General features: G+C 54.7%; 1 protein-coding gene and 1 long non-coding RNA gene across 5 annotated transcripts in view; one reads left to right on the top strand and one right to left on the bottom strand.

Annotated features, from left to right (window-relative positions):
• LOC115300347 overlaps positions 1-1,713 on the top strand; it is a 5,832-nt gene extending 4,119 nt beyond the window's left edge. For both annotated transcript variants that reach the window (XR_003912608.1, XR_003912609.1), the window contains exon 2: positions 57-1,713. This is a non-coding gene — a long non-coding RNA (uncharacterized LOC115300347). The remainder of the gene's footprint in view (positions 1-56) is intronic.
• CLEC16A (C-type lectin domain containing 16A) overlaps positions 1-23,533 on the bottom strand; it is a 187,364-nt gene that overhangs the window by 153,372 nt on the left and 10,459 nt on the right. For 2 of the 3 annotated variants that reach the window (XM_029950045.1, XM_029950047.1), the window contains exons 2-8: positions 23,372-23,500; positions 19,694-19,827; positions 11,882-12,030; positions 8,678-8,783; positions 6,870-6,993; positions 2,938-3,112; positions 1,456-1,509 (exon numbers count right to left, since the gene is read on the bottom strand). In XM_029950045.1, coding sequence (XP_029805905.1) covers positions 1,456-1,509; positions 2,938-3,112; positions 6,870-6,993; positions 8,678-8,783; positions 11,882-12,030; positions 19,694-19,827; positions 23,372-23,500 — 871 coding nt within the window. Of the gene's footprint in view, positions 1-1,455; positions 1,510-2,937; positions 3,113-6,869; positions 6,994-7,401; positions 7,408-8,677; positions 8,784-11,881; positions 12,031-19,693; positions 19,828-23,371; positions 23,501-23,533 lie in introns of all 3 variants that reach the window. The other variant, XM_029950046.1, reaches the window with a different exon arrangement.

Below are 23,533 nucleotides of genomic sequence, written 5' to 3'. Positions count from 1 at the left end.
GAGGACAGGGCTCCTGGCTGCACTAAATTAACGTCGGAATTTTCTTGGTTTCACAGCTGTGCTTGTCAAATCATGGCTAAGGATGCTCTGACGTAGGGATCCGGGACATGGGATTTACCCGACTGGAGGCGACAACGTGAAGAAGCGAACGGAAGAAGTGGGAGCAGCGGCCCCAGTGCGTGGCTGAGGAGCGCCAGCTTCCCAGCCTGCTTCCAGGGAGCTGCACACACAACGTGGCGCTGCAGCACCGAGTGCTTCCCGGAGAAGGGGAGGCAAGGGGTGCTCCAAGAAGGGGTGTGCCCCGACCCCATGCTCCTCAGAGGGACCTGGCCCGCGCAATGCTCCCACAGCTGGGGGGCCCTGGGAGTGCTTTCCGGGGCCCTCCTGTGACAGAACTTCTCGCTGCTCAGGGCCAGCCAGACGCCCAGGACCCCAGGTGGGAAATGTGGGCAGACGTGTAACGAGGTGGCGGAGGGAGGTGCCAGGAGGGGCCGGGGTCTGCAGGGAGCTGCGCTGCACAGAGGGGCGTTCAGAAGGAGGAGCAGCAGCACAGGGCCAGAGCCCAGAGCCCCCAGGACGAGACCCGGAGAGGAAGAAAGGCGCAGGCCACGCGCCGACCCCGACTGGCATAGCCTCCACGGGGAGGCGGGGACTGCATCTCTCTCTCTCTCTCTCTTCTCAGCCCACCTTCATCTCCAAATGGCCCAGGGACCAAGTTGGAGGGACCTTCTCACAGCAAAGCAAATAAATACCTGAGCCACTGCAGAAGTGGGAACAGAGCTCTGGTCAAACGTTTTGACTGCCTGACAGTCTAATGAGATGGCCTCAAAGTCTGGACTGCTTGTAATAAAAATATTTTTAAAGTTATGTAACTGGGTCACCATGGAGTTTTTCCCTTCTTGTAAATATTACATAATTACGAGAAGGAAACACACTTGTGTAAGGAGGGGGAGGCAGGCAAATTGGCTCAAGACACAAATCTGGGAACCGAGGCCGCTAAGAGATACCTTCCAGAAGGTAATCTGGGAGCACCAACTGCGACACAAGTCTTTGAAAACAGGCTCATTAGTGGACATTTGTTCAGCGAGGTTGCTGCAGAGACAGACACACTGGGTCTTGCAGTTGGAGGTTCATTTCAAAACGCCTCAAGACCCACGCTGCCCCCATCTCCAGAGGATTCAGGACGCTCCTTGTTTGTTTGAAGACCTCAGTCCCCACGGCAAAAACCAAGTACACAAGGGCCGGGTTTGATTGACTTTTCATTTTTCTTTAAATTTCCACCCATTCCCACAAAGAAAATACCAGCACCTCCACTCAGTGTCCGGAAAATAGAAACCCCCTTTCCTTGTATTGTTTTATTTCAGGACGGGGGACACAGAGAGAAGACAGGGTGATGTGGCCCGGTCCTCCAAAGGACCCCCGAACGTGGCTGGGAACACAAACGATGACACGTACCTGCGACAGGAGATAGAGAGAAACCGGCAGGCTGATTTTCGGGCGCTCTCCTCCCTAGGGAAGGTCAGGGGGAAAGAGGGAGAGAGAGAGGCGTCCTGGTCAGGCATGTGAGCAGCACAAAAAGACATGAAGCCAAAAGCCATCTGTCTGAAGGAGAGGTGCCCTGTCCCCCCACTTCCTCTGTGACCCTAAGACGGTTCTTTCCCGGTAAGCGTCAAAAGTCCACTCTGCAAAATAAACTCGAAACCTAATCCCATCCAAGACTGTTCTCAAGGCCTCTATTTTTCTACCTGAGCCGTCCTTCACCATTAGGCACGGATTAGAGGCTGGGTCCCAGAGAAAAAGCGGCTCCTAAATTACCAGGAAGTTAATTTCATCCGGCTGGGGCACAGAGCCCGCCGCCTGGCAGGAGGGGCCCCTGGAAGCCTGTCCTCAGTAAGAGCTTTCGAGATGGGGCAAGGAGGGGCTGGGTGCCCCAGCTGCGGAAAACCCCTCATTTATAACTGAACTTGCACGGGCTCTATTCCGAGTCAGCCCTGTGAGGAACTTCAGGGCCCTCGTTTCACTCAGGGTGTGTGTGGGGGCAAGTGAGCTGCCCCGTCCGAGGTCATGGAGGGAGGGAAGGGAAGAAGCAGGATTGGAACCCAGCTCTGAAAACTCCAAGTGCCATGCTTCCTCTCTGCCTCCCAGAGCTGCCTCTGAAAGATCTGGTTCGGGCTGCAACCTTTTTTTTTTTATTTGTTTCTGGCGAGAATCTCCATGGTCCATCTCCAAAAAGAAAGCTCCAACCGCTTGAGGCCCATGTGCAGAGGCTGGAGTCCCCGCAAAGGAGCCAACTGGCTCCGTCCTGCCTTCCGCTGAGGCCTCAGTGCTCAACCCCGGGATGGACGGGGCTCAACTCCTCGTGGTGGGACCTGAGAGGCACCAGCTGTGAGTCCCCAGGGACACAGGTTACAGACGCATGCTCCCGGCCTGCTGCAGACCCACTGAGCCAGGGTCCCTGAGACGGAGCCAGGGCCCCGGAGGACGTGCGTCTCAACACCCGCGGGGGCCTGGGAGCCGAACTGCGGGCAGCCCCTGCCCCGGGACCTCTCCCTCCGTGCGCCCCATCGCCTCCCACCCGGTGTGTGCAAGTGCAGTGGCCGCCTGGCCCTTCTGCGGGTCCGTGAGCTCTGGCGACTGTCAGAAAAAGTGTCCAGGCATGGGGTCACCCAAGAGAAGGATGAACACACATCAAAAGACCTAAATTCGCAGAGGTTTCCTGTTTCCTTCTGATGTCAGTGTTCTCTTCTCATTCACTTTTACAGCCAACCCCACAGCACACTCCTGCCCCCCCAGGAAATCAAAGGAGAGGTAAAGAAAACCAGCGTGTGTGGAAAGGAGTCTCTCTCAGGCTCAGAGCCGTGGTGGCTGGCAAAGCTGGGTCGTACTCAAGGCGACCGTGTTCCTCCCCCTTCTGCAGAGGGCGGGGACCAGACCCACCTTGTCCTGGTTCTCCAGCGAGTACACGTAGAGGGGCAAGAAGAGCCTGTTGAGCAGGTGGTCGGTGAGCACGTCGTTGAGGAACTCGCAGTGGATGATCAGGATGTCATTGAGGTAGTGCAGGTGGTCCAGGTGCTCGGCCACCAGGTCGCTCAGTTTGCCCCGGTTCCGGTGCCTGCCGGGGAAAGTGATGGCCTGAGCCCGGAGCCGAAGCACGGAGCCCTTGGAGGCCACGGGAGGGCTTCATCCACACACGAATATTCATGCGACAGACAAGGGCCTGAGGACCACTCTGGCAGCTCCCCCAGCGGCGGGCTCCAAGGGAAAGGGGCAGGGACACCGCAGTCATTTTTAGGGGACTCCTGGGATCCCCCCACTCTCCGGGGGCCTCACCCACCAACGCCACCCAAAACAAAACGGGGAGATACAGCAAAACCCAGCTCCCTTGGCAAGCCGTTCCACAGAGCAGCCCCCACCCAGTGTGGCAAGATCCCCTGTCCCCGAAAAAAGGCCTCCCATCCTCGAAAACGAAAATGCTCCCGGGGCTTCCACAGAGAGAAGCAGGCCTCAACAGCCACCCCCGGCCCCCTGGCCCTGACGACACATGGGGACAGCCCAGGGAGGTGGCACTCCAGCCCCCGGTCCCCAGAGGCATCTCCGTCCCCTTCCAGCAGAGCGACAAGCACACTGCTCAGACCTGCGGGTCGTCAGTCTCACACCTGCCAAAGCCAGACCCCTCCAACGGCCAGCGGGCACACTTTCACTCCCCCCAAGGTGGGGTCAGGTGCAGAGGGCAATGTAGCTGGGGTGAGACATTTTATTTGCCATGATCATTACTCAAGGGATAGAAGGTCATTTCAGGAGACCAGAAATGAAAGAAGAAAATAGAAGCAAAAAGACGTGAAGGCCTCCTGGACTCCCTCCACTCACAGAGAACACTTGGGGACTGGTGACCCCACAGTCTGGGTTTCCACATGTCTAGGCCTCCCTACTGTCATATCTAAAAGGCTATATCTATCCATCAGGGTGTATACATGCTTTAAAAAAACAAAAGTGGGGTGCCTGGGTGGCTCAATCTGTTAGGCATTTAGTGGCTTCGGCTCAGGTCAGAATCTCACGGCTCGTGGCTTCGAGCCCCATGTCAGGCTCTGTGCTGACAGCTCAGAGCCTGGAGTCTGCCTCAGATTCTGTGTCTCCCTCTCTCTCTGAGCCTCCCCTGTTCGTGCTGTCTCTGTCTCTCAAAAAAAAAATAATAAACATAAATTTTTTTAAATAATAGGATCAATTGATTCTATATAACTTTTGATAATTATTCCATATTATACTTCAATAAGATACTGCATGAATATTTATAGCAAATATGCCTTGTAAAGCCTCTGAAAACGGTAAGTACCTATGAGCCCACCACCCAGCTGAGACCTAGAATACTTAGAATGTTTTGCAAATGTCCCCCATTTAATAAGATGCCGTGGGAAGCAAGACCGTTGATGTACTTCACGTCTTAAACCTTTACTGTACAAAATACATGCAGATGGGTTAAAAGTTCAGTGGTATTGGGACAGACAGCCCGGCTGGCTCGGTCGATGACTTCAGCTCGGGTCATGATCACACGGCTCGTGAGTTGGGGCCCCACATCGGGTGAGCTGGAGCCCCGCTTCTCGCTCCCTCTCCCTCCCTGCCTCTCTGCCCCTCATGGGACTCTGTCTCTACCCCTCGCTCACTTGCACCCACTCTCTCTCTCAAAAAATAAAATAAAATAAAATAAAATAAAAATGAAAGTTCACTGGTACTGATGAGCTGATAGTCAGAGACGGCCACTCTGGCCCAGCCTCCCTGACCCCTCCCTGATCTCCAGCGAGCCGTTTCCGTGGACAGTCCCCCCGCCCCCCACCATCTGCAAGGTCTTCTATTTCGAAGCTGAGCCATCTTCAATACCGTGTGGTGGCCTCCGGTTAGGACGGAGCCCTGTTTGTGCCCTCCTCCCCCCACCCCCCCACAGGCATCAACAACTGGTGGTGACATCATCACCACCATTCACTGGAAAGCCAGGCAGGGGACGGGGAGGCCACTTCCTGCCTGGAATAACTTTGTGTCTTTTCTGGAATCAAGTGCCACGTTATGTTTCGTTCACATCCGTAATTATTCATCTCTGTACGGGTCCTGGTTTTCCCAGACGCCCGGTCACATTGCCACTTCTTTCCCCACCTGGGAACTACTCTGCTATGGCTCTAGACCCCTCCGCCAGGAGACCTCCTTCCTGGATCCCTCTAACGTCCTGAGCCTGCCTGGGTGTGCCTGTCACCAGGTCCCTCTGCGAAGCTGTCACTCCGGGGCTTCCCCACTCATGGTGATTCTGCCTTAAAGGAGACATCTGGCAATGTCCAGAGACGTTTTTGGCTCAAACAGCTGGAAAACGGGTGCTCCCGGCATCTGGCGGGCAGAGGCTAGGGATGCTGCTAAGTGTCCGACGGTGTGCAGGACGACCCCCCACAATACAGAAGTGCCCAGTCCCGAAGGTCAACGGGGCACTGAAACCGAGAAGCCCTGCTCTGGAACTGGTACCCATCACTCTGGGGCCCCAATCGCCCCCTTAATCTGTTTACTGTTACTCCTGTTTAATTTTAAACTCTTGAAAGAGAGAGAGAGAAGACAAGGGAGGAACAGAGAGAGAGGGAGACACAGAATTGGAAGCAGCCTCCAGGCTCTACACTGTGAGTACAGAGCCTGACGTGGGGCTTGAACTGATGAACCGCAAAATCATGACCTGAGCCGAAGTCGGGTGTTTAACGAAGTCCAGTGTTTAACCGACTGAGCCACCCAGGTGCCCGTTGTTGTGTTTTAACAGACTTACTGAGCATACCATTGGCATACCATTCACACAGCTGTCCAACCATCCTCACACTCCACTCTAGAGCATTTTTAACCCCTTCTCCCAAAACAGCCCAATACTCCCATTTCCCCTCCCCAGGTGCCTCCTCCAGCCTGGGAATCCACTGGTTTATTCTGTCTCTACAGATTTGCCTGTCCTGGGCATTTCATATAAATGCGGTCACATGCGGTGCCTGGGTGGGTGGCTCAGTCAGCTAGCATCCAACTCTTGCTTCTGGCTCAAGTCACAATCTCAGGGTCATGAGATTAAGCCCCGTCTCGGGCCCCATGCTGAGTGCAGAGCCTGCTTTTCTCTCTACCCCTTCCTGATGTGCATGTGCGCTCGTTCTCTCTCACTCTCTCTCAAAATAAAATAAAATATGGGGCACCCGGGGGGCTCAGTCGGGTAAGCATCTGCCTTCAGCTCAGGGCATGATCTCATGGTCTGTGAGTTCGAGCCCCGCGTCGGGCTCTGTGCTGACAGCTCAGAGCCCAGAGCCTGCTTCCAATTCTGTGTCTCCCTCTCTCTCTCTGCCGCAACCCCACTAGTGCTCTCTCTCTCTCAAAAAGAAATGTTAAAAAAATTTTTAATAAACATAAAAAAACAAAACAGGGCCACATAAAACACAGTCCTTTGCATGTGGCCTCTGTCACTGAGCCGCATGCTCCGAAGGTCCAACCACTGCACGGCCCGCGCCAGCACTTCGTCCCTTTTGACTCCCGAGCACGACGCTGCTGTCCACAAGCAGCACGTTGTGCTTATTCGCTCCCCAGGGGATGAATTACGTACTCGTTCTGCCAGCTGCCCAGCACCCCATCACGGGGTGTGCTGGGCCTACTGGTCCGAATCCCCGCAGGGAGGTAAGCGAGCTCTTTCCCGCTCCGCACTGCTAGGAGCGGTGAACAGCCAGCAGGAACCTTTCAGAGCGTGGCCGGTCACGTTCTGCCCGCGCCCGGGTGGGGAACTTCACTCTAGCGTGCCCTTCTCCTCAAGGAGCATAAAGCCCCCCGCCCACCACCACGCTGTCTGCTGGAGGAGCCCCCAGGCGGCCACGGTCACTCACTCCTCATCCGTCTGCACACAGTTGTCGAGTTCTATCACGTGACTCCCGATGAACCAGACCAGATTGGAGAAGTAAGGAACGGCAGTCTTATCTCTGATGTAGTGCAGCATGGCCTGGTTATCCACTGAGAAAATTCACAAAACAACAAGGAAGAAATAAAAGTCAAGCTCCCAAAACTAACTTGGGGAAATTAAAAAAAAAAAAAAAAAGAAAAGAAAGAAAAAAAGAAAACCACAATGAAAACGCTCTCTGCTATAATCTGAACCTCTTCTGTCTTTCCTGGGAATACATGGAAATGGTTATCTTATTCACTCATGAAGCCATACACATCAAGGCAGTTTCTACACTGTTTGTATAATTAATACAGTTCATTAATTGGGCCAACCCCTCAAAAGTGCAATTAGAAAGCCTACTTTCTCAGCAATGCACTTAGCTCGACTACAGTGGAAACTGTGCCATTCTCGGGCACGTTTCACGCATTTACAAGTAAGGATAAGTTAAGAAAGCAGAAAACCAGAAGTTAAGAACTTACATGACACTGGAATAAGGAACACAGGAATCGTCATTGAAGGAAAGGCAAAAAACAGACAACGGTTAACAGGGTTAGGAACCGGGTGTGAGACAGTGCTCAGAGATCAGCGAGCGAGGGCAGGGGTGTCTCAGGATGCAGGCAGGAAGAGAGCGGAAGAGGAGAGCGAGCAGGGGGGCCGAAGCGGGGCCCGACAGCAGCGCAAACTCAGAGGCCTGCTGGGGGGCCGGGACTCAGTGAGTGAGGCCGGGGGTGCCCAGCGTGTGAACCGGGGAGCACGAGGCTCCCAGCACCGCTCATGGCTGTGCGACAGGACCGTGGGCCCAGAACGGCCAAGTGTCTACTGTCAAGTCAGAAATGCAGGCAGTTACCCAAGGTCTCCAGGTGTTTAACACCGGCAACGAAACACCTTTTCAAGGAACACCTAAGCCAATCAAAACACGTCTGGGGGCTCGGTCCGGCTCTCAGGCCCTCAGTTTGCAACCCCGGGTGGGCCCCCACCGGTCTCTTAAAGACACTCTCCAACCTAGCTCGATCCTAGAACTAGGCTGGAGTGCGTCCCTGAGACCTTTCCCCGCCCCCAGTGAGGGGCCATCTCAAGTAATAACATCATGACTCGCACTCATGAAGGTCAAAGCCCTTTATTCCTTGAGGACATGGGAGTGCCAGCTCCAGTGTGCTGACTACCGGGGAAATAACCCCAGGGTCGGGCAGGGAAGGCGTGCCCCCCAAGGGCAGTGCCAGGCCAGGAAACTTGTGCCCAGCCAGCCTTGGCGGCGATGCGGGCAGGAACCGGCACAAAGGCCTTCTCTGGAGGGGGTGTTCTGGGCATCAAGCACGTCTAGAGAGAAAGAATTTGTTGGGCTTCGCAGTCGGTGGAGAATACAACACTGCCCCCTGCTGTCGGTGACCTGAAATGCTTCATTTAAATTCTATTTAAAGATAACTTCCCCGCCCACCCCAGGGCTGTATGGAAACCTATCTTACAGCCGGGAACGCCAACATGTAAATATAACGTGGCTGCTCAGAGCCCCGCCGTGCCTTTCTTAGGACGTCACTAGGACCGTGTCTCTGCTCTGAGACTTCAACATGCAGACGCGAGCGAGCACCAAGAGGGTGGCACCGACTTCACGAAGGGGCAGTTCAATGTTCAAGGACCGCGAGCCCTGCGTGAGACATGCAGCCCCGGCCGTGCTGACGGAGCGTCCCGGGCCCACCAGACAAAGTGACACGCAGACTCATGAGTCCGACAAAGGCGTGAGCTGCTGAGAAAGCCTACCTTTGTAGACGTTCAGAGTTATGGTCCTCACGGCAATTCTAACCATGCTCTCGGGGTGGTTGAAAAACTTGATGGCTTCTGTGTACAGGGCAAAGTCATTAGTGTGCTGAAACACAAGAAGTACCAAGGACGGGTCACAGACCGTAGGGCAGGCCTGCCCCCGCCCAGCTTTCCGGATCCCGTGACTCCAGGAAGAGACTGAAAAACGATGACCCCCGTGAACCTAAGCCAATGGTGCGTTCCCAGGGGGGACTGTGGGAAGGGATGGGGAGGCGAGACCGTCCCAGAAGAAATTAAAAAAAAGCAAGGGGCGGGGGTCCCAACAGTGCTGACTGGGGCTTGTGATCTGTTCTTCCACTTCGCAGCTGTGTGCTGTAATGTTTCTAAGCCTCTGTTTCCTCATCTCTAAAATGGGGAGAATAATCCGCGCTGCGCGTCCACTGGAATTCAACGCGGGGATCGCAGGACCAGCGCCGACCACAGGACTTGCTACCTCACAAGCACTGAGCCATCTGGCTGGATGCTGCCATTGGATGCCACTTCCACGAATAAAAGTAAAGGGTAAAGTTTTCCTAACACCCAGAATCTCTTCTGGCTAGGACACATTTCTCCATTTGGAGATATTCGGAGGACACACGGTCTCCAGGAGAATGAGGGGCCCGGGAATCTATTGGCACGAGAAAGGGATCATGGGAAGGAACTGAAACCGTTCAGAAGCCTGGACCTCCACGGCTGGGTGGGCTCTGCTCCCTTCCTCTGGCCGGTCCTCCCCCCACAGCTCCAGAGCCGTGCCGAAGGCCCCAGTGGGTCGTGCGTGGGGAAGAAGAGCCAGCCCACAGCAACGTGACAACTGTCAGGGGAGGACGATGCCACTCTGAGCACTCCAAGTGCACAGGCGGCAAGTGGTGGCTAGAGCACTGGCCCACGTACAAGAGGGAACAGAGCCCACCTCAAAAATAAGGCCCCGGCTGCTCCTCTGGGGACCAGAAGGAAGTTCTTCCAGAAGCATCCCAAAGTCCTGCCCTCCCACCCTGGTGGACTGAAGGCAGCTGCACCTGCGTAGAGGTACCCTCTCTCTGGTCTCAAGTTCATGGGTGGATTTTCATCCACCTGGGAGAGCTGCCGGGACAACACAAATTTCGTCTACGCGTCTCTTGACACGATTAATGAGCACCTACTATCTGCCAGATACAGGGCCACACCATGTTGGTTTTTCAAACTGCCACACATTCTGTGGCTGATAGATAGTATTTCTTCCCTTTGATGCCAATCCTTCCCCGCTACGCATCTAGAGGAGGAAAGTCAGGGTCTGGGCTGTTGCCGCGTCCGGTGGGGACAGCTGGGTGGATTTTGCGCAGACTCAGAAGGTGCATCAGCGAGTACGCTGTGACTGCGGACAGAGCCGGGCAGCAAGTGCCCATCAGGAGACACCTGCCATCCGGGCGCCTGGGGCTCAGTCTGTTAAGTGTCCAACTTGTGGTTTAGGCTCAGGTCACCATCTCGCATTTCGTGGGTTCGAGCCCCATGTCGTGCTCTGTGCTGACAGCACGGAGCCTGAATAGAATTCTCTCGCTCCCTCTCTCTGTCCCTCCCATGCTCCCCCCTCTCTCTCAAAGTAAATAAACAAAACAAAACAAAAAACAAAAGACTCCTGTGCAAACAGCCCGCGGCTGTGGGGCAGCCCGCCTCCAGGATGGTCCAACGCCCATCACCTCCTGTGTTCACACACTGACACCGTCTCCCCCATGGACTCATGCCTGGCCTGCGCGGCCTCAACGGGACGGCAGAAAGGATGGAAGGTGGGCTCCGAGGCTGGGTCATAAAAGGCATTACGGGTCGTCTTGGACTCCTGGGGAAGACCAGCTGCTGTGCCATGAGCTCACGCCGGCAGCCGCCAGAGAGGCCCGTGGAAGGGAGGCCTCCCGCCCACAGCCGGCACTGACGGGCCAGCCACGTGGGTGAGGCAGCCTCGAAGCAGATCCCCCAACCCCATCCAGCCTTCGTGAATGACCAAGCCAGGGCGGCCCTGCCAGCTGCTCCCAAAGACGCACTGCGAGAGAACTGTGACCTGACCCGATTCTGACCAGGAAGACTCAAGAGGAAGTCTGCTGGGTGGGGGGAGGGGAGTGTCTTCCGGGAAAGAAGCATTTGGAAGTTAGAAAGGAACACAAGAGGGGAAGTGATCTCTTCGGGCTTTGCGGCAACATATGAGTATGTGATGTTTGGAGCCGCTGCAGCCATCCTGAGACCATGAGGGTGGAGTCTGAGGTTGGATGCCAACCGTGTGCTCACGAGAGCGGGAAGAGGACAAAGCCCGAGTCCTCCATAAAGCGGCCACAAGACGGACTGGCCCCAGGACAGCCAGCATCCGGACCTTCTGGTGTGAGATGAACTGACCTTACCAAGCACCTTTTCACCAAGAAAATGGCAGCCATGTATTTACTGAAACTGCCAGTCATTCTCCCAAGGAACACCAGGGACGTTGGCTTGTGAAGAACGGCAGTGGCCATGATGTTACGGAGCAGGCGCATGCTAGGGGCCTAGAAGACATTGTCATGCTTCACTCGATCCCTGGAAAACCCTTCAGGTGTAAGTCATCATCCCCTTTCTCAGATGAAAAAACTGAGGCTCAGAAGACTGAGACTTCTCTAAGGTCACACAGCAGGCAAGTGGCAAAGCTGGGTCTGACTGCATTTCGATCCCAAGTTCAGTATCGGGCACCTCTCCCTGCCAAGAATGCAAGGTTCCCAGCAGCACAAACTGAATTTTACACTCAAAACAGAGGTGACGGGGTACCCGGGGGGCTCAGTCGGTTAAGCAGCAGACTTCCGCTCAGGTCATGATCTCGCAGTTCATGAGTTCGAGCCCCACATCGGGCTCTGTGCTGACAGCTCGGAGCCTGGAGCCTGCTTCATGGATTCTGTGTCTCCCTCTTGCTCTCTGTCCCTCTCCCATTCATACTCTGTCTCTTCCCCCCCCCAAAATAAACATTAAAAATTAAAAAAAAAAAAGTGGTGGGTTTTAAATTTTAAAAAAAATGTTTTTTTAGCATGTCAAGATCAAGCCGCGCTGCTACGAGGAATCAGGGAGCGGGAGCGCCCAGGTGCTCTGTACACGGGCACGAGGCCACCCGGACCGAAGGTGCCGCTCAGGCCGGCCGGCCGGCTTTCCACCCAAGCGCACCCCGGTGGCAGTTTTACTCACCTCGTTGTAAAAGAAGTGGACGGTGTGGTTGTTGAGTTTTAGCGAAAGTGTTTTCAGGAACGATATATAATATGCCATAATCTCCTCATCGGAAAAGTCAAACTTATGGACAATAATAGAATTTACGTAGTTGTTAGAGAGCAAATAGTCTAGGGGAGACAAAGGGAAAAAGGAAGACAGGTTAATTTACGCCAGAGGAAAGTCAAGCAGACAAAGTCAGGGAGCAGATGACTCTGTGAATGTACCCGAACCCCTCAGGATTCTGGGTCACCGGGGCTTCACAAGCCAACAGGGGGCGGCTTGACCTCCTGACCAGCAAAACAGTCACCCAGCCCCTATGCACGGCCCCAGGGACGTTCAAGAGCATGAGGGAGAGAAGGGCCCGGGCCACCCCTGCCTCCTACACCCAATAGAAAAAACGTCTGAACGGTTTTTGTTGCCGGCAAAGTTCATCACTGAGCTGAAGGTGGGCATTTTCACAAGCCACCCACGGGTAAGGGTAAAAACCACCGTGTTTTATTAAAAGCTGTTCCATTCTGCCATCAGGAGTCATCCGGTCAGCCCTGAATGCTACAAAGAGCTACACTTTTTCTCCCTATAGAGCAACATGATTCATAAAAGCTACTTGATTCGAAATCTCCCGGGGGGCAGGGGGGGCAGCACCAGGCTGAGTGCTTCCCATCATCCTCACGCCCATCCTGCAGAGCGGGTCTGGTTCTCCCCATGTTGGAGAAGAGTAAAGTAGCTCAGAGAGGTTGAGTAACTTCCCAGAGGTCACAGAGACAGCTGGTCACAGAGATGGGATTTCAGGCAGGTCCTATGTCAAAGCCTGTGTTAATAAGCATGCACTAATGGGGGGCCAGTGATGAAATCTGGGTGCCTGAGGGCCTGAGGCTCTGGGGCCAACTGGAAAAGGCTACCCCCCCAAGCCCCCATCCCTGCAAAAACACAGGCCCAGTGCGGCAAGAGCCTCCAATGGTTCGCGGGACTGGAAAACAGGTAAGAAGGCTGCATCTCCCAATTCTGACGCGTGGGCCCCTGGGTCGACTGGTTCCTAAAGCTGAGCTGTGGGCACCAGGCCCGGAGGCCAGCCCCCGCCTGCGGGCCTGCAGCTGCCGTCCTGGCACTGCGTCCTTCCCAAGTGGGTCTCTGAACCCTCACCGGCCACCCTGCAAGGCAGGCGCTGCCCCCCGTCCGTCCTCTGGACTGCCAGCCTGTGAGCTCTGACCCACCCCCAGACGGTTAAAGGCAGAACTGGACCAACCTCTGCACCTAGAGGCAGAAGTGGTGAGAGAGTGGGGCCGGGCGGTTTGGAGCCTTGCGACTCGAAGTCCGGTCCCCGGACCCGAGGCCCAGCGTCACCTGGAGCTGTCCCCCGCCACCCACTGGGATCCGTGGGGTGGACCCGGCACACTCAGCGTTTAGGAGCCCTGCCCGGCTTCCTGTTGTGCTCACGCTTCACAGGCACTGCGTCCAAAGGGGACTTGGATCCACTCTGCTCCTGCCACCTCCCAGCTGGGTGACCCCGGGAAAGCCACTTCGCCTCTGCCCTCCCCTGTCTCCTTGTCTGAGAACAGGGGTGCCTTCCTCAGGGGGCTGCTGTGAGGACGAAAGGAGGTGAAGGACAGAGGGCAGCAAGGGGCACAAAGCAAGCAGTGACGGCCACGGACACTTTCCACCAAGTGCCATCGTGTGGTGCCTCCAGCCACCAGGCCGGAACACGGGCATTCTCGGGGAAGACAGGAAATAAACCGCGGGGGCGCCTGGGTGGCTCGGTCTGGGGAGTGTCCAACTTCAGCTCAGGGCATGATCTCAGGGTCTGTGAGTTTGGGCCCCACGTCGGGCTCTCTGCTGTCAGTACAGAGTCTGCTTCGGATCCTCTGTCCCTTCTCTCTGCCCCTTCCTGCTTATGTTCTCGCTCTTCCTCAAAAAACTAAGCTTAAAAAAAATAAATAGGGGCACCTGGATGGCTCAGTCAGCTAAGCATCCGCCTTCAGCTCAGGTCATGATCTCACAGTCCGTGGGTTCGAGCCCCATGTTGGGCTCTGTGCTGACAGCTCAGAGCCTGGAGCCTGCTTCAGATTCTGTGTCTCCCTCTCTCTCTCTGACCCTCCCCTGATCGCGCTGTTTCTCTCTGTCTCTCAAAAATAAATAAAAATCATTAAAGAAAAAATTAAAAATAAATAAATAAACAAACCACTATTCGATGCCAAAGAGGTACTCAGCGCAAACCAATGAAAGTACTACCAGGGGGCGCCTGGGTGGCCCAGTCGGATGAGCTGCGGCTTCAGCTCAGGTCATGATCTCACAGTTCGGTTCGTGGGTTTGAGCCCCACATCAGGCTCTGTGCTGACAGCTAGCTCAGAGCTTGGAGCCCGCTTCTGATTCTGTGTCTCCCTCTCTCTGACCCTCCCCTGCTCATGCTCTGTCTCTCTCTCTTAAAAATAAATAAAACATTTTTAAAAAATTTAAAAAAAAGAAAGAAAGCAAGTACTACCAGAAAGGCGGACATCACCAGACACACCCCAAGGGCCATCCAGGAGCACGGGGCCCAGAGAAGGGTCGTGGCGGAAGCCAGCTCTCCGGGAAAGCCGCTGCCCCCCGCAAAGGACACTGGGTGTCCCCGGCTTTACCCAAGTCTGTGGTCCCAGAACAGGCCTCAGGATCTCGTGATTCTCACAATTGCCGAGACAGATCTTGGGGCCTGGGTCAGGGATCCTAAGTATCTTAATTGACTTAAGTACTGATTTTAAGAGCATGTTTTTTAAATCAACAATTTTTAACAAATTTTTTTTAAAAATCGAAAATTTTTAACTGTTCAAAATTGAGGCTTCATGGATCACAAATTTTAAGTGTACGGGTTAGTCTGTGTAGAAGTGTATGTATCTATGGACGTAAAGTTCACACGCCTAGGTGCTTATTTACACACACATGCTTCACAAGTCTTGCACGTCCAGCTTGATAAATTTTTGCAAATCTATACACCACGTAAGCACCATCAAGGTCAGACAGAGCTTACTTCTCGTTCCCCAGAAGGCTCCCTGACAGCCCTGCCCAGTCAGTATCCTCTCCCCAACAGCAAGCCCTAGGTCCCTGGGATCACAAAGACTCGTTTTACCTATCCTTTTTTTTCAATATTTATTTATTTTTGAGAGAGAAGAAAAAGATAGAGTGTGAGCAGGGGAGGGGCAGAGAGAGAGGGAGACACGGAATCCGAAGCAGACTTCAGGCTGTGAGCTGTCAGCACAGAGCCTGACGTGGGGCTCGAACTCACAGACCGTGAGACCATGCCCTGAGCCGAAGTTGGCTGCTTGACCGACGGAGCCCCCCAGGCGCCCCCGCCTGTTCTTGAACTTCGTACCCACGGATCACATGACGTGCAGGCCTGTGTCCAGCCTCGGCCACTCGTTCCACATCCGAGTTACCACACTGCTGCGTGCGTGGTCACAGGGCAGCCCTCTGCTCCTCGTGGCCAAATAGCACTCTATCCTTCAAACGGCCGACGATCTAACCCCCAGAACCTTCCCTGGTAACGAGCCGCCCAGGTGGCGCTGACGCCTGGAGCCCTGTCATTCTGGCCATGGCGGGGGATGTGCCACCTCGCAGGACGAGGGCCTGCCGAGATGGGCTGTGGAGCCCCACTGACACTGGCTGGTGGCTTCCGCGTCAGCAGAGCCACAGACGCCTCTGCCGGGAGCTGCAGACGTACAACCATGAGCCCGTCGGCTGCGTCCCTGAGCTGGAAAAGCCACACGCTCCAGTCGCTCCCCAGCGGGGACTTTTCCAGGGCCTCCACAAGATGACTCTGTGGGTGCCGGGGGCCCCCCGCTGCGGTGCCTCTATTATTCGGCTGGGATTTTTCCGCTACCCCGTCACCGCGTGGCCGACTTTCTGTGGTAGCCTTTTCTAATCAACCCAGGAGTCTATACGTAATCTCAGCCTCTCAGGCCTTCTGTGACTTAGGTCCCCAAACGCGACGGGCAACAGGTGCACTTGTGAAATGGCTGCTGGTAATAGTGAAAATCCGGAAACCACCTAAATGCCCGCGGTCAAGTGCAATCACTTGGGGCTCAGCAAGATGCCGCTAGTCAACCAAACTAGGCGGGGACACGTGAACAGGGGTGTAGGAGCATCTGAGATAATCGGCAGGTGGGGAAAACATAAAGCGGACGGCAGAAGGCTGTGTCCACCGACCCGGGAGGCGGAGCCTCTGCAGAACTTTTGCTTTCTATATTCTAACAGCGTTTGATTTTTGTTGGTGCTGTCTTATAATGTGGACACTTTCTTTCTGTAATTGGAAAATAAAAATAAAAGCAAAAGTCACATGTCCTCCTCACCCCCACGAATCAAAGTTCTGTCAAAGGCAGTGATGCCAGCCACTTTGGCAGGGTTCATGGAAGTACGCTAGCGAATCCCTCGTGAACAGAGTGGCTTTGGCCTGCGTTTCTCACCGCACAGTGCCCTCCTTGGTCCTAATTCAGGAGAGCCATGTGATCCAGAAACCCCAGCCCTCCCTTCTGCCCCAGCCCCCACCTCCAATCCAGTAGTCCCGGAGCGAGCTGGGCTTCGGAAGGGCTACCGGAGAACAGACATTTGAGGGAACACTGGATTTAACGATAAAACCAGCCCGCCTAGACGCCCCCATCTGCCAGACCCCACACTATGGTCCGCACACCCATGGTCACACTTAGTCCTCAGGCCACCCCATTCCCCAGATACGAGTCCACTTCACAGAGGCAGAAACTGTAGCCCGGAGAGGAGGGCTCAACCCCGGTGCACACCCAGGGCGAGTCCGGCAGAGCCTGGCCCAGGGACCTGGTGGGTCGGAGTCTGGGGCGACACCCACGAGCTGGGCCTTCCCCGCTCGGAGTTTTCAGAAACCACACACAATTCATACCCAGGGTAACACAAGCTGTTAACATGGGAAACCACTTAGGGAGAGTGAGTCAACTCGCATCTGTCCACTCCCATTCACTCATTCATGGGGAGCTGAGTGGAGGCTCCTGGGGCGGCAGCACCACCTAGTGGCCACTCCTGAGAGCCGCAACGCGGCAGCCCGTTCCCGCCTCGTCTCCTTCCTTCACCACCCTCCCGCCACAAGAAACTTTCCCTAAACCCTTCTTGGGGACCCAGAGCCTTCTTCTGACATCAGGTCACTTGTCTTCTCTCCCCCACTTCTGGCGGCCAGGGCCTGGGGCTCGCCGCGGTCATCCTGCAGTAACAAAGCTAGCAGTCAAGTTCAGCAGAAGCTAACCCAAGGTTTCTCACCCTGGGCTCTGCTGACATTCAGTGCCAGACGGCCCTTTACTGGGGGTCGAGGTCATGTTTAGCAGCATCCCAGGACTCCACCCACCAGATGCTAACAGCACCTCCAGCCCCTCACCCGTCACGACCAAGACAAATGTCCTCGGCTGCGGACACCGCACTAATCCTGCTGGTCTGAAAGCCCTTCTGGATTCGGGCAGAATGGGCTCGGGCTCCCGATGCGGACTCTCTGGGAAGGATGCGAGGGCGCCCCGCAGCACCTGCCCCCAGGGCGGCTGCTTCCGAGGAAGAGCCTGGGCTCAGGGAGGCCAGAGAGGAAGCTTGCTCCTGAGCTGCCCTCACCCTGCGGCCTCCAGGGCCTGTCCTGTTAGCTGGTTATTATTTTGTTTAAAGCAAACGAGTTTTCATCAAATATTTTAAAAACACAGTAGATTTGGTGGCAACTTTTAGAAATTCCTAATATACTAATTGATGTTTTGAACCAAGAAAACTATATAACCATGTCTGTTAAAAATGTTCCTTTACAGGGGCGCCTGGAGGGCTCAGTCAGTTAAGCATCCAGCTTCAGCTCAGGGCATGATCTCACGGTTCGTGGGTTCGAGCCCCGCGTCGGGCTCTGTGCTGACAGCTCAGAGCCTGGAGCCTGCTTCAGATTCTGTGTCTCCCTCTCTCTGCCCCTCCCTGCTCATGCTCTGTCTCTCTCTGTCTCAAAAATAAATAAAACATTAAAAAAAAAATGTTCCTTTACAGGGGCACCCGGAGGGCTCAGTCAGTTAAGCATCCAGCTTCGGCTCAGGTCACGCTCTCACAGTCTGTGGGTTCGAGCCCCTCATTGGGCTCTATGCTTCCAGCTTGGAGCCTGGAGCCTGCTTCCGATTCTGTGTCTCCCTCTCTCTCTCTGTGCTTCCCCTGCTCACTCTCTCTCAAAAATAAAATAAAACATTAAAAAGAAATGTTCCTTTAGAGAATCCAGTTTAAACATGTTCTACTTTTCTTCAGTGGTTTTCTCCAGGGACAGAACCGCTCTTTAACGGACAGCACTCAGGGAGCCGTGTGACGGGGCCCAGATCCTCCTGGCACCTACAACACAGGGCTCCCAGGGGGCCCAGCTCCGATTTGCCAGGAAGGCCCTGTTAGGAATGGTTACCGATGAGGTGGTAACTAATGAGAGCACTAATCATTATCAAAAATTAACAACTTTGGGTGTCTTTGTTTTGGGTCCCTGTGGTTCAGGCACACAGCCCGCACTCACTGCCTTTGCCCGGCGGCCAAGTGGGACCATTCGATCTGAATTCTGACTCTCGGGGCAGTCTCCCTTAAAATGTCCTGCAAGCAACAAAACCTGCAGCCACCGCCATCGGCACGGAGTCCTCTGGGATGCTGGGGGCAACAGCCGGGCAGACGCCCCACTTCTCCACCGACAGAACATTCTGCACGAGGAAATTCACCAAGAGCTGGTCCACTCTGGCCTCGCTCTAGGTCACTCCACGCCCTGCAGCCGCCCCACCGGTAACGTGGGGTCTGGGTTCTCAAGGGCGGCTGGGCGGTCTGCAAGCCCACAGCCGGGCTTCCTGCAGCGGAACCGTCCACTGCGCTCCTCTTTGCTGCTGGTCTTTTCAGCTGTCCGCCTTTTTAAAAGCACCTGCAACGCCTTCCCTCACCCGGGCTGCTGCTTTCACCTCCCCAGTAGGAACCTTCCGGGAGTGTGGTCGTAGGCATTCCAGGAATCCGCTTCCATCTTCATGTGATTACTTGTTATTCTTTTTATTCTTTTGGGTTTTGCTTGGGGCACATCGTTTTTAACAGAGAGCCTCCAGCCTTCAACTTGTTTACTCTTTGGGGGGGGGGTTTGGGCTTCTCCTCAAAGGACCCCTTCTTCATGGCAGCCCAAAGTCTCTCACCGTGTGGGGCAGCAACTCGTGCCCACCCGGCCACCGGCGCCTCAAAGGCCCCTCGTCAAACACACACGAGTTAGCGAGCCAGAGAGGCCCGTCCCTGTTGCCTGGTTATTCGGTGGCCCCAACAAGTTAGAAGGAAAAACTGTGACCAGCCCAGAACCACTGGGCCGACGGGAGCCCTTCCCGGTACCCCGCCACGCAGGGATAACCACAGTGGGAACTCCATGCCCCCCAAATTAACACAGGGAACCACAGGGAATGTGTTATACTTAGGGACAGGAACTTAATGAGGTAGTTAAGGCTAAACAAGGTCCTACAGTGGGGCCTTGATCAAAAGCTGGTGTCCTTCAAAGAGGAAAAGACACCAGAACTCACGACACACACGCAGCGAAAGGCCACGTGATGGCACGAGAGGACAGCCATCTGCAAACCAGGAAGAAAGGCCTCACCAGAAACTAACCCCGACAGCACCTTGATCTTGGGCTTCTAACGTCCAGAACTAGGAGAGAATGAAGTTCTGCTGCCTAAGGCACCCGGGCTGGAGCACTTTGGTACAGCAGCCCAAGCGCCCAGAGGTTCAAAACGCAACCACGAAAACCCACGCCGAACCACACACCGCCAAAGCTCAGGGGCCAGGGACTGTCCTTACACAGCGAGGTCTCGTGACTGATATTCTCAAAGAGGATGTTCAAGGTCTGCAGCAGCTGAACGCACACGTAGCGGCCGGACTTCTGCCGCAGGATGTTCAGGAAGAAAACAAACATGTTCTTCTCCAGGAAGAAGCTAGGGAGAGAACAGGAAAGGGTCAGAGGTTTGCCACACGTGGGAACACAAGTCATCCCCCGGGCACGAGCACCGCTCACAGGTGTGGACCGCCCTTGGCCCCCAAAGGCATCCGGGGAGCAGCCACACCACACGGCCTGCACGGCCCCGGCGCCTCGCCTCCCCGATCCCACGATGCCGCCCTCCGTGTAAAATGCGACCGCTCACGCGCTCTCCCCAAAACCGGAGCGCAGAGCCGATCCCAGGAAGCCATGACCCGCATTCCTACAGAAGGGGAAGATCCTTACCGTCCAAGTGATCACACAGCAATCTACCTGGGCTTGGAAAGCCGACGCGCAGGTTCTCCACTCAATTCTCCATACCTTTTGCTTTCGTGTCTTTGAGTGTTAATAACAACCAGAATTCCCGCTGATGGGGCAAAATAAAGCTAGCTCGTAAAAGAACACGGATTTCCAAATCCAGGGAAAAAGGACTGGAGGCAACTGGAGGGGCTGGTGTGGCAGGGAGGCCCTAGTCGGTCCCTGAGTCAGCTTCTGCCTCTCTTATTCTGGACAGGGCAGCTGTCTGCATAGAGCCCGGGAACACTGACTTTGGGGTACATGTTGGCTCTTTTAGTCTTGAAATAGTGACAGAAGCCCTTAATGCCTTTCTTGAAAGGAAGAAAATGGGGTTTTCTAGCTATGTGTTCCCTGGATGCAAGCTAGGACCCAGGGACCTCTCACTTGAGACACTCAGAACAGGTCCCTGCAGTGCAAGTGTCTGTCACTTGGTTCTGAGGGTCTCCCTCCCTTGGCTGTTGGCACCACAGTGGCAGGACCATGAGCCAGGCACCTGCTTAGTGCTGCACAAACACTGCTTGAATTCTTAAAAGGGTAAATAAGTAGGTAAACATGACCCGAGAAAACATGAACCTCAAATCTTATCTAATTCTGATCCTGGGAGCCTGTCTGCCTACAAACGCCAATCATGTCGATCCCAAGAATATTTCTATCATTTGACCCATTTCGTCTTCCTTTGCTTCAGGGTGAAGAAATCAGCGACTCCCGGGTGTTACCCAAGAGGCCCACTGAAGCCCAGCGACCACTCTGGGGGCTGTTAACAATCAAGGTGTAAAATAAACACCAGGAGCCATACTGATATAAACCAAGGACTGGGGTGGGGGGTGCCTGGGTGGCTCAGTCGGTTAAGCCTCCGGCTTCGGCTCAGGTCAGATCTCACGTTTGTGGGTTCGAGCCCCGCGTCAGGCTCTGTGCTGACAGCTAGCTCAGAGCCTGGAGCCTGCTTCCGGTTCTGTCTCCTTCTCTCTCTACCTCTCCCCCTCTCATGCTCTGTGTCTCTCTGTATCAAAAATAAATAAAACATTAAAAAAAAAAATTTAAACCAAGGACTGGGGTGCCTGGGTGGCTCCGGCAGTTAAACATCCGGCCCTTGACTTTGGCTCAGGTCATGATATCCCTGTGATATCGGGCCCCGCGTTGAGCTCTGCGCTGACAGTACAGAATCTGCTTGGGATTCTCTCTCCCCCTCTATCTGCCCTTCCCCTGCTCACGTTCTCACCCTCTCTCACTCTCTCAAAATAAACATTTTTTAAAAAGAGTCTGTTTCTTAAAAATAAATACAATAAGTAACTCATGGAATAAATCAACGGGGAGAAGAGACAAATCCTCCGTGCACGATTTCAAATAACGTATGTGGCTACTCATCCGTTTCCAGAAGGTGGGGCCTCACTCCAGACCCCAGGTGGGGCCACGTTGAGTGACTCTTTCAAAGACGGGGTGGGGAATGGGAGGGAAGAGTCACTTTACGGCAGAAAAGTCTGGCAGACAGCACTTTAACCAGCGATCAGGGTAACGTCACCAGAGCGCAGGTGGATAGGGCAGCTGCTGGTATGGGGGGCAGAGAGGGACATTTTGTTACAGTTATTTCTTCCCCCGACCCCCAGGCTAATCATGAGACAGACATCACGTGGGGGGAGGGGGGTTCTATAGGAATGGCCAGCCCTTCTCAAAATCATCAAGGTTTTCTCCTGAGAACAAGAGAATGCTGAAAATCAGTCAGAGACCAGAGGAGGCTGTGGAGATGTGACACTTCACTGCACCCTCAGAGCCTGGGCTGGGATCCTAGCACAGAAAGAGGATCTTAATGGAAGAACCGGCAGAATCCGTCAGGTCTGCGGTCGACCTAACAGGAACGAACCACGGTTAGCTTCTCGGTTTGACACGTGCCCCCCAGTCATATAAGACATGAACAGTGGGGGACGCGGGGTGAGGGGTGTTTGGGAACTTTCTGTGCTGGCTTTGCAACTTTTCCGTAAATCTAAAGTTATTCTCAAAGCAATGGGTTAGAAACAAATTCTCCTGGGCCCTCTACTGGGGGGCCACTGAGGATTCAGGGGGCAGCTGCTCTGAGACAGCTGATGGGTGCAGAAAACCCGCTCCTAAAGGGGGACGCGGTCCCTGACCTTTCACCCAAGGGTCCTTCTCGTCCCGAAAACAGGCACCAGCCGGCCAGGCAGCACCCCGTGCATCCTGAGATGAGGCCAGTCCCCGCTGCGGACACCGCCCCCCTCTTTACTCCGTCTCCCTCTGGGGACAAGGCCACCGTCACAGGTTTACATCTTAAATAACCCTAGTGATGACAGAGGGCTATCTGGAGACCCAGGTTATCTAGTAAGCCAGGCTGGAAATGGAAGCCCTTTACTTGTTCGAAGGGGGCTTTTTAAGTGGCCTCGATTCTCACAGTTGAGATTATTTTCATATAAACATAAAGTCTGTGTTTGGTGGCTGTCGTAACCCGAATCCCTGTGCACTCAGACGCTGAGACGGGGTCTCCTGGGGAAACTGTCCATGGCTTCCAGCCTCTGCTGGTCAACCGTCCAACAGGGACATCCTTATAAATGACCACGTGCTAACAATCCCCACAAGCCTCCTCTGTACCCGGCAGCAGGCAGGAATCCTCTCTCCTTTAAGGATGAGGGGACTGAGGCTGGCCCAAAGCCGGGCCTCTAGGAAGGGGGCACATGAGAAGAAACCCGACCGTGGGCTCTGGGCGTGAGCTGCCACCTGCCTGCCCCCCGGCTGCAGGACTTGAGGTTGAGGGGACGCTGAGGACCGCAAGGCCTCCACCCCGGGGCGGCTGGCAGGCTCAGATTATCTCATGGAGCCGCCCAACAGTTACCGCACTAAACATGAGCCCTTCCCGTCTCCCCCGGCAGGGCCCTCCCTCTCCATTCCCTGCGAAGCTCACTTCCTAGGACATGTTCTCCCCTCCGGTGAGGCAGTCATACGCAACTTGGAAAATTATCCATGATATTTTCAGATCTTTCGAGAGATGCTCATTTCCCTTTCTCATTTGCGGCTTACGTTTCTCCAGTGTTTCACGGACATCTTGGAGAGACAGAGATATAGATAGGTATCTGCGCAAGACCAGACTGGTGTCAAAGCCTGACGCCATCAGGAATGACTCACGGGGTACATTTAGAAAAATCTTCCAAGGAGGGCGAGTGGGAAAACAAAACAAAACAAAGCCCAGCGGAAACCCTTACTCAAACACGGAGCTGTCATTCTGATCTCCCCAGATGAGGATCTCGGTGATGGAGCGGATGGTTTCCACCAGCAGGTTCCGGTTCTGTTCCGTGACCGTGGTGTTCTTGGTCAGAACGTGGTAGAGGTACCTGCCAGAGAGGAGAGAAGATGGAGGGTGACCC

This window comes from Suricata suricatta, chromosome 8 (genome assembly GCF_006229205.1).
Source record: "Suricata suricatta isolate VVHF042 chromosome 8, meerkat_22Aug2017_6uvM2_HiC, whole genome shotgun sequence".
NCBI classification, from domain to species: Eukaryota; Metazoa; Chordata; class Mammalia; order Carnivora; family Herpestidae; genus Suricata; species Suricata suricatta.
Note: the sequence above shows the minus strand (reverse complement) of the source record. Positions and strands in the feature narration are given on the sequence as shown.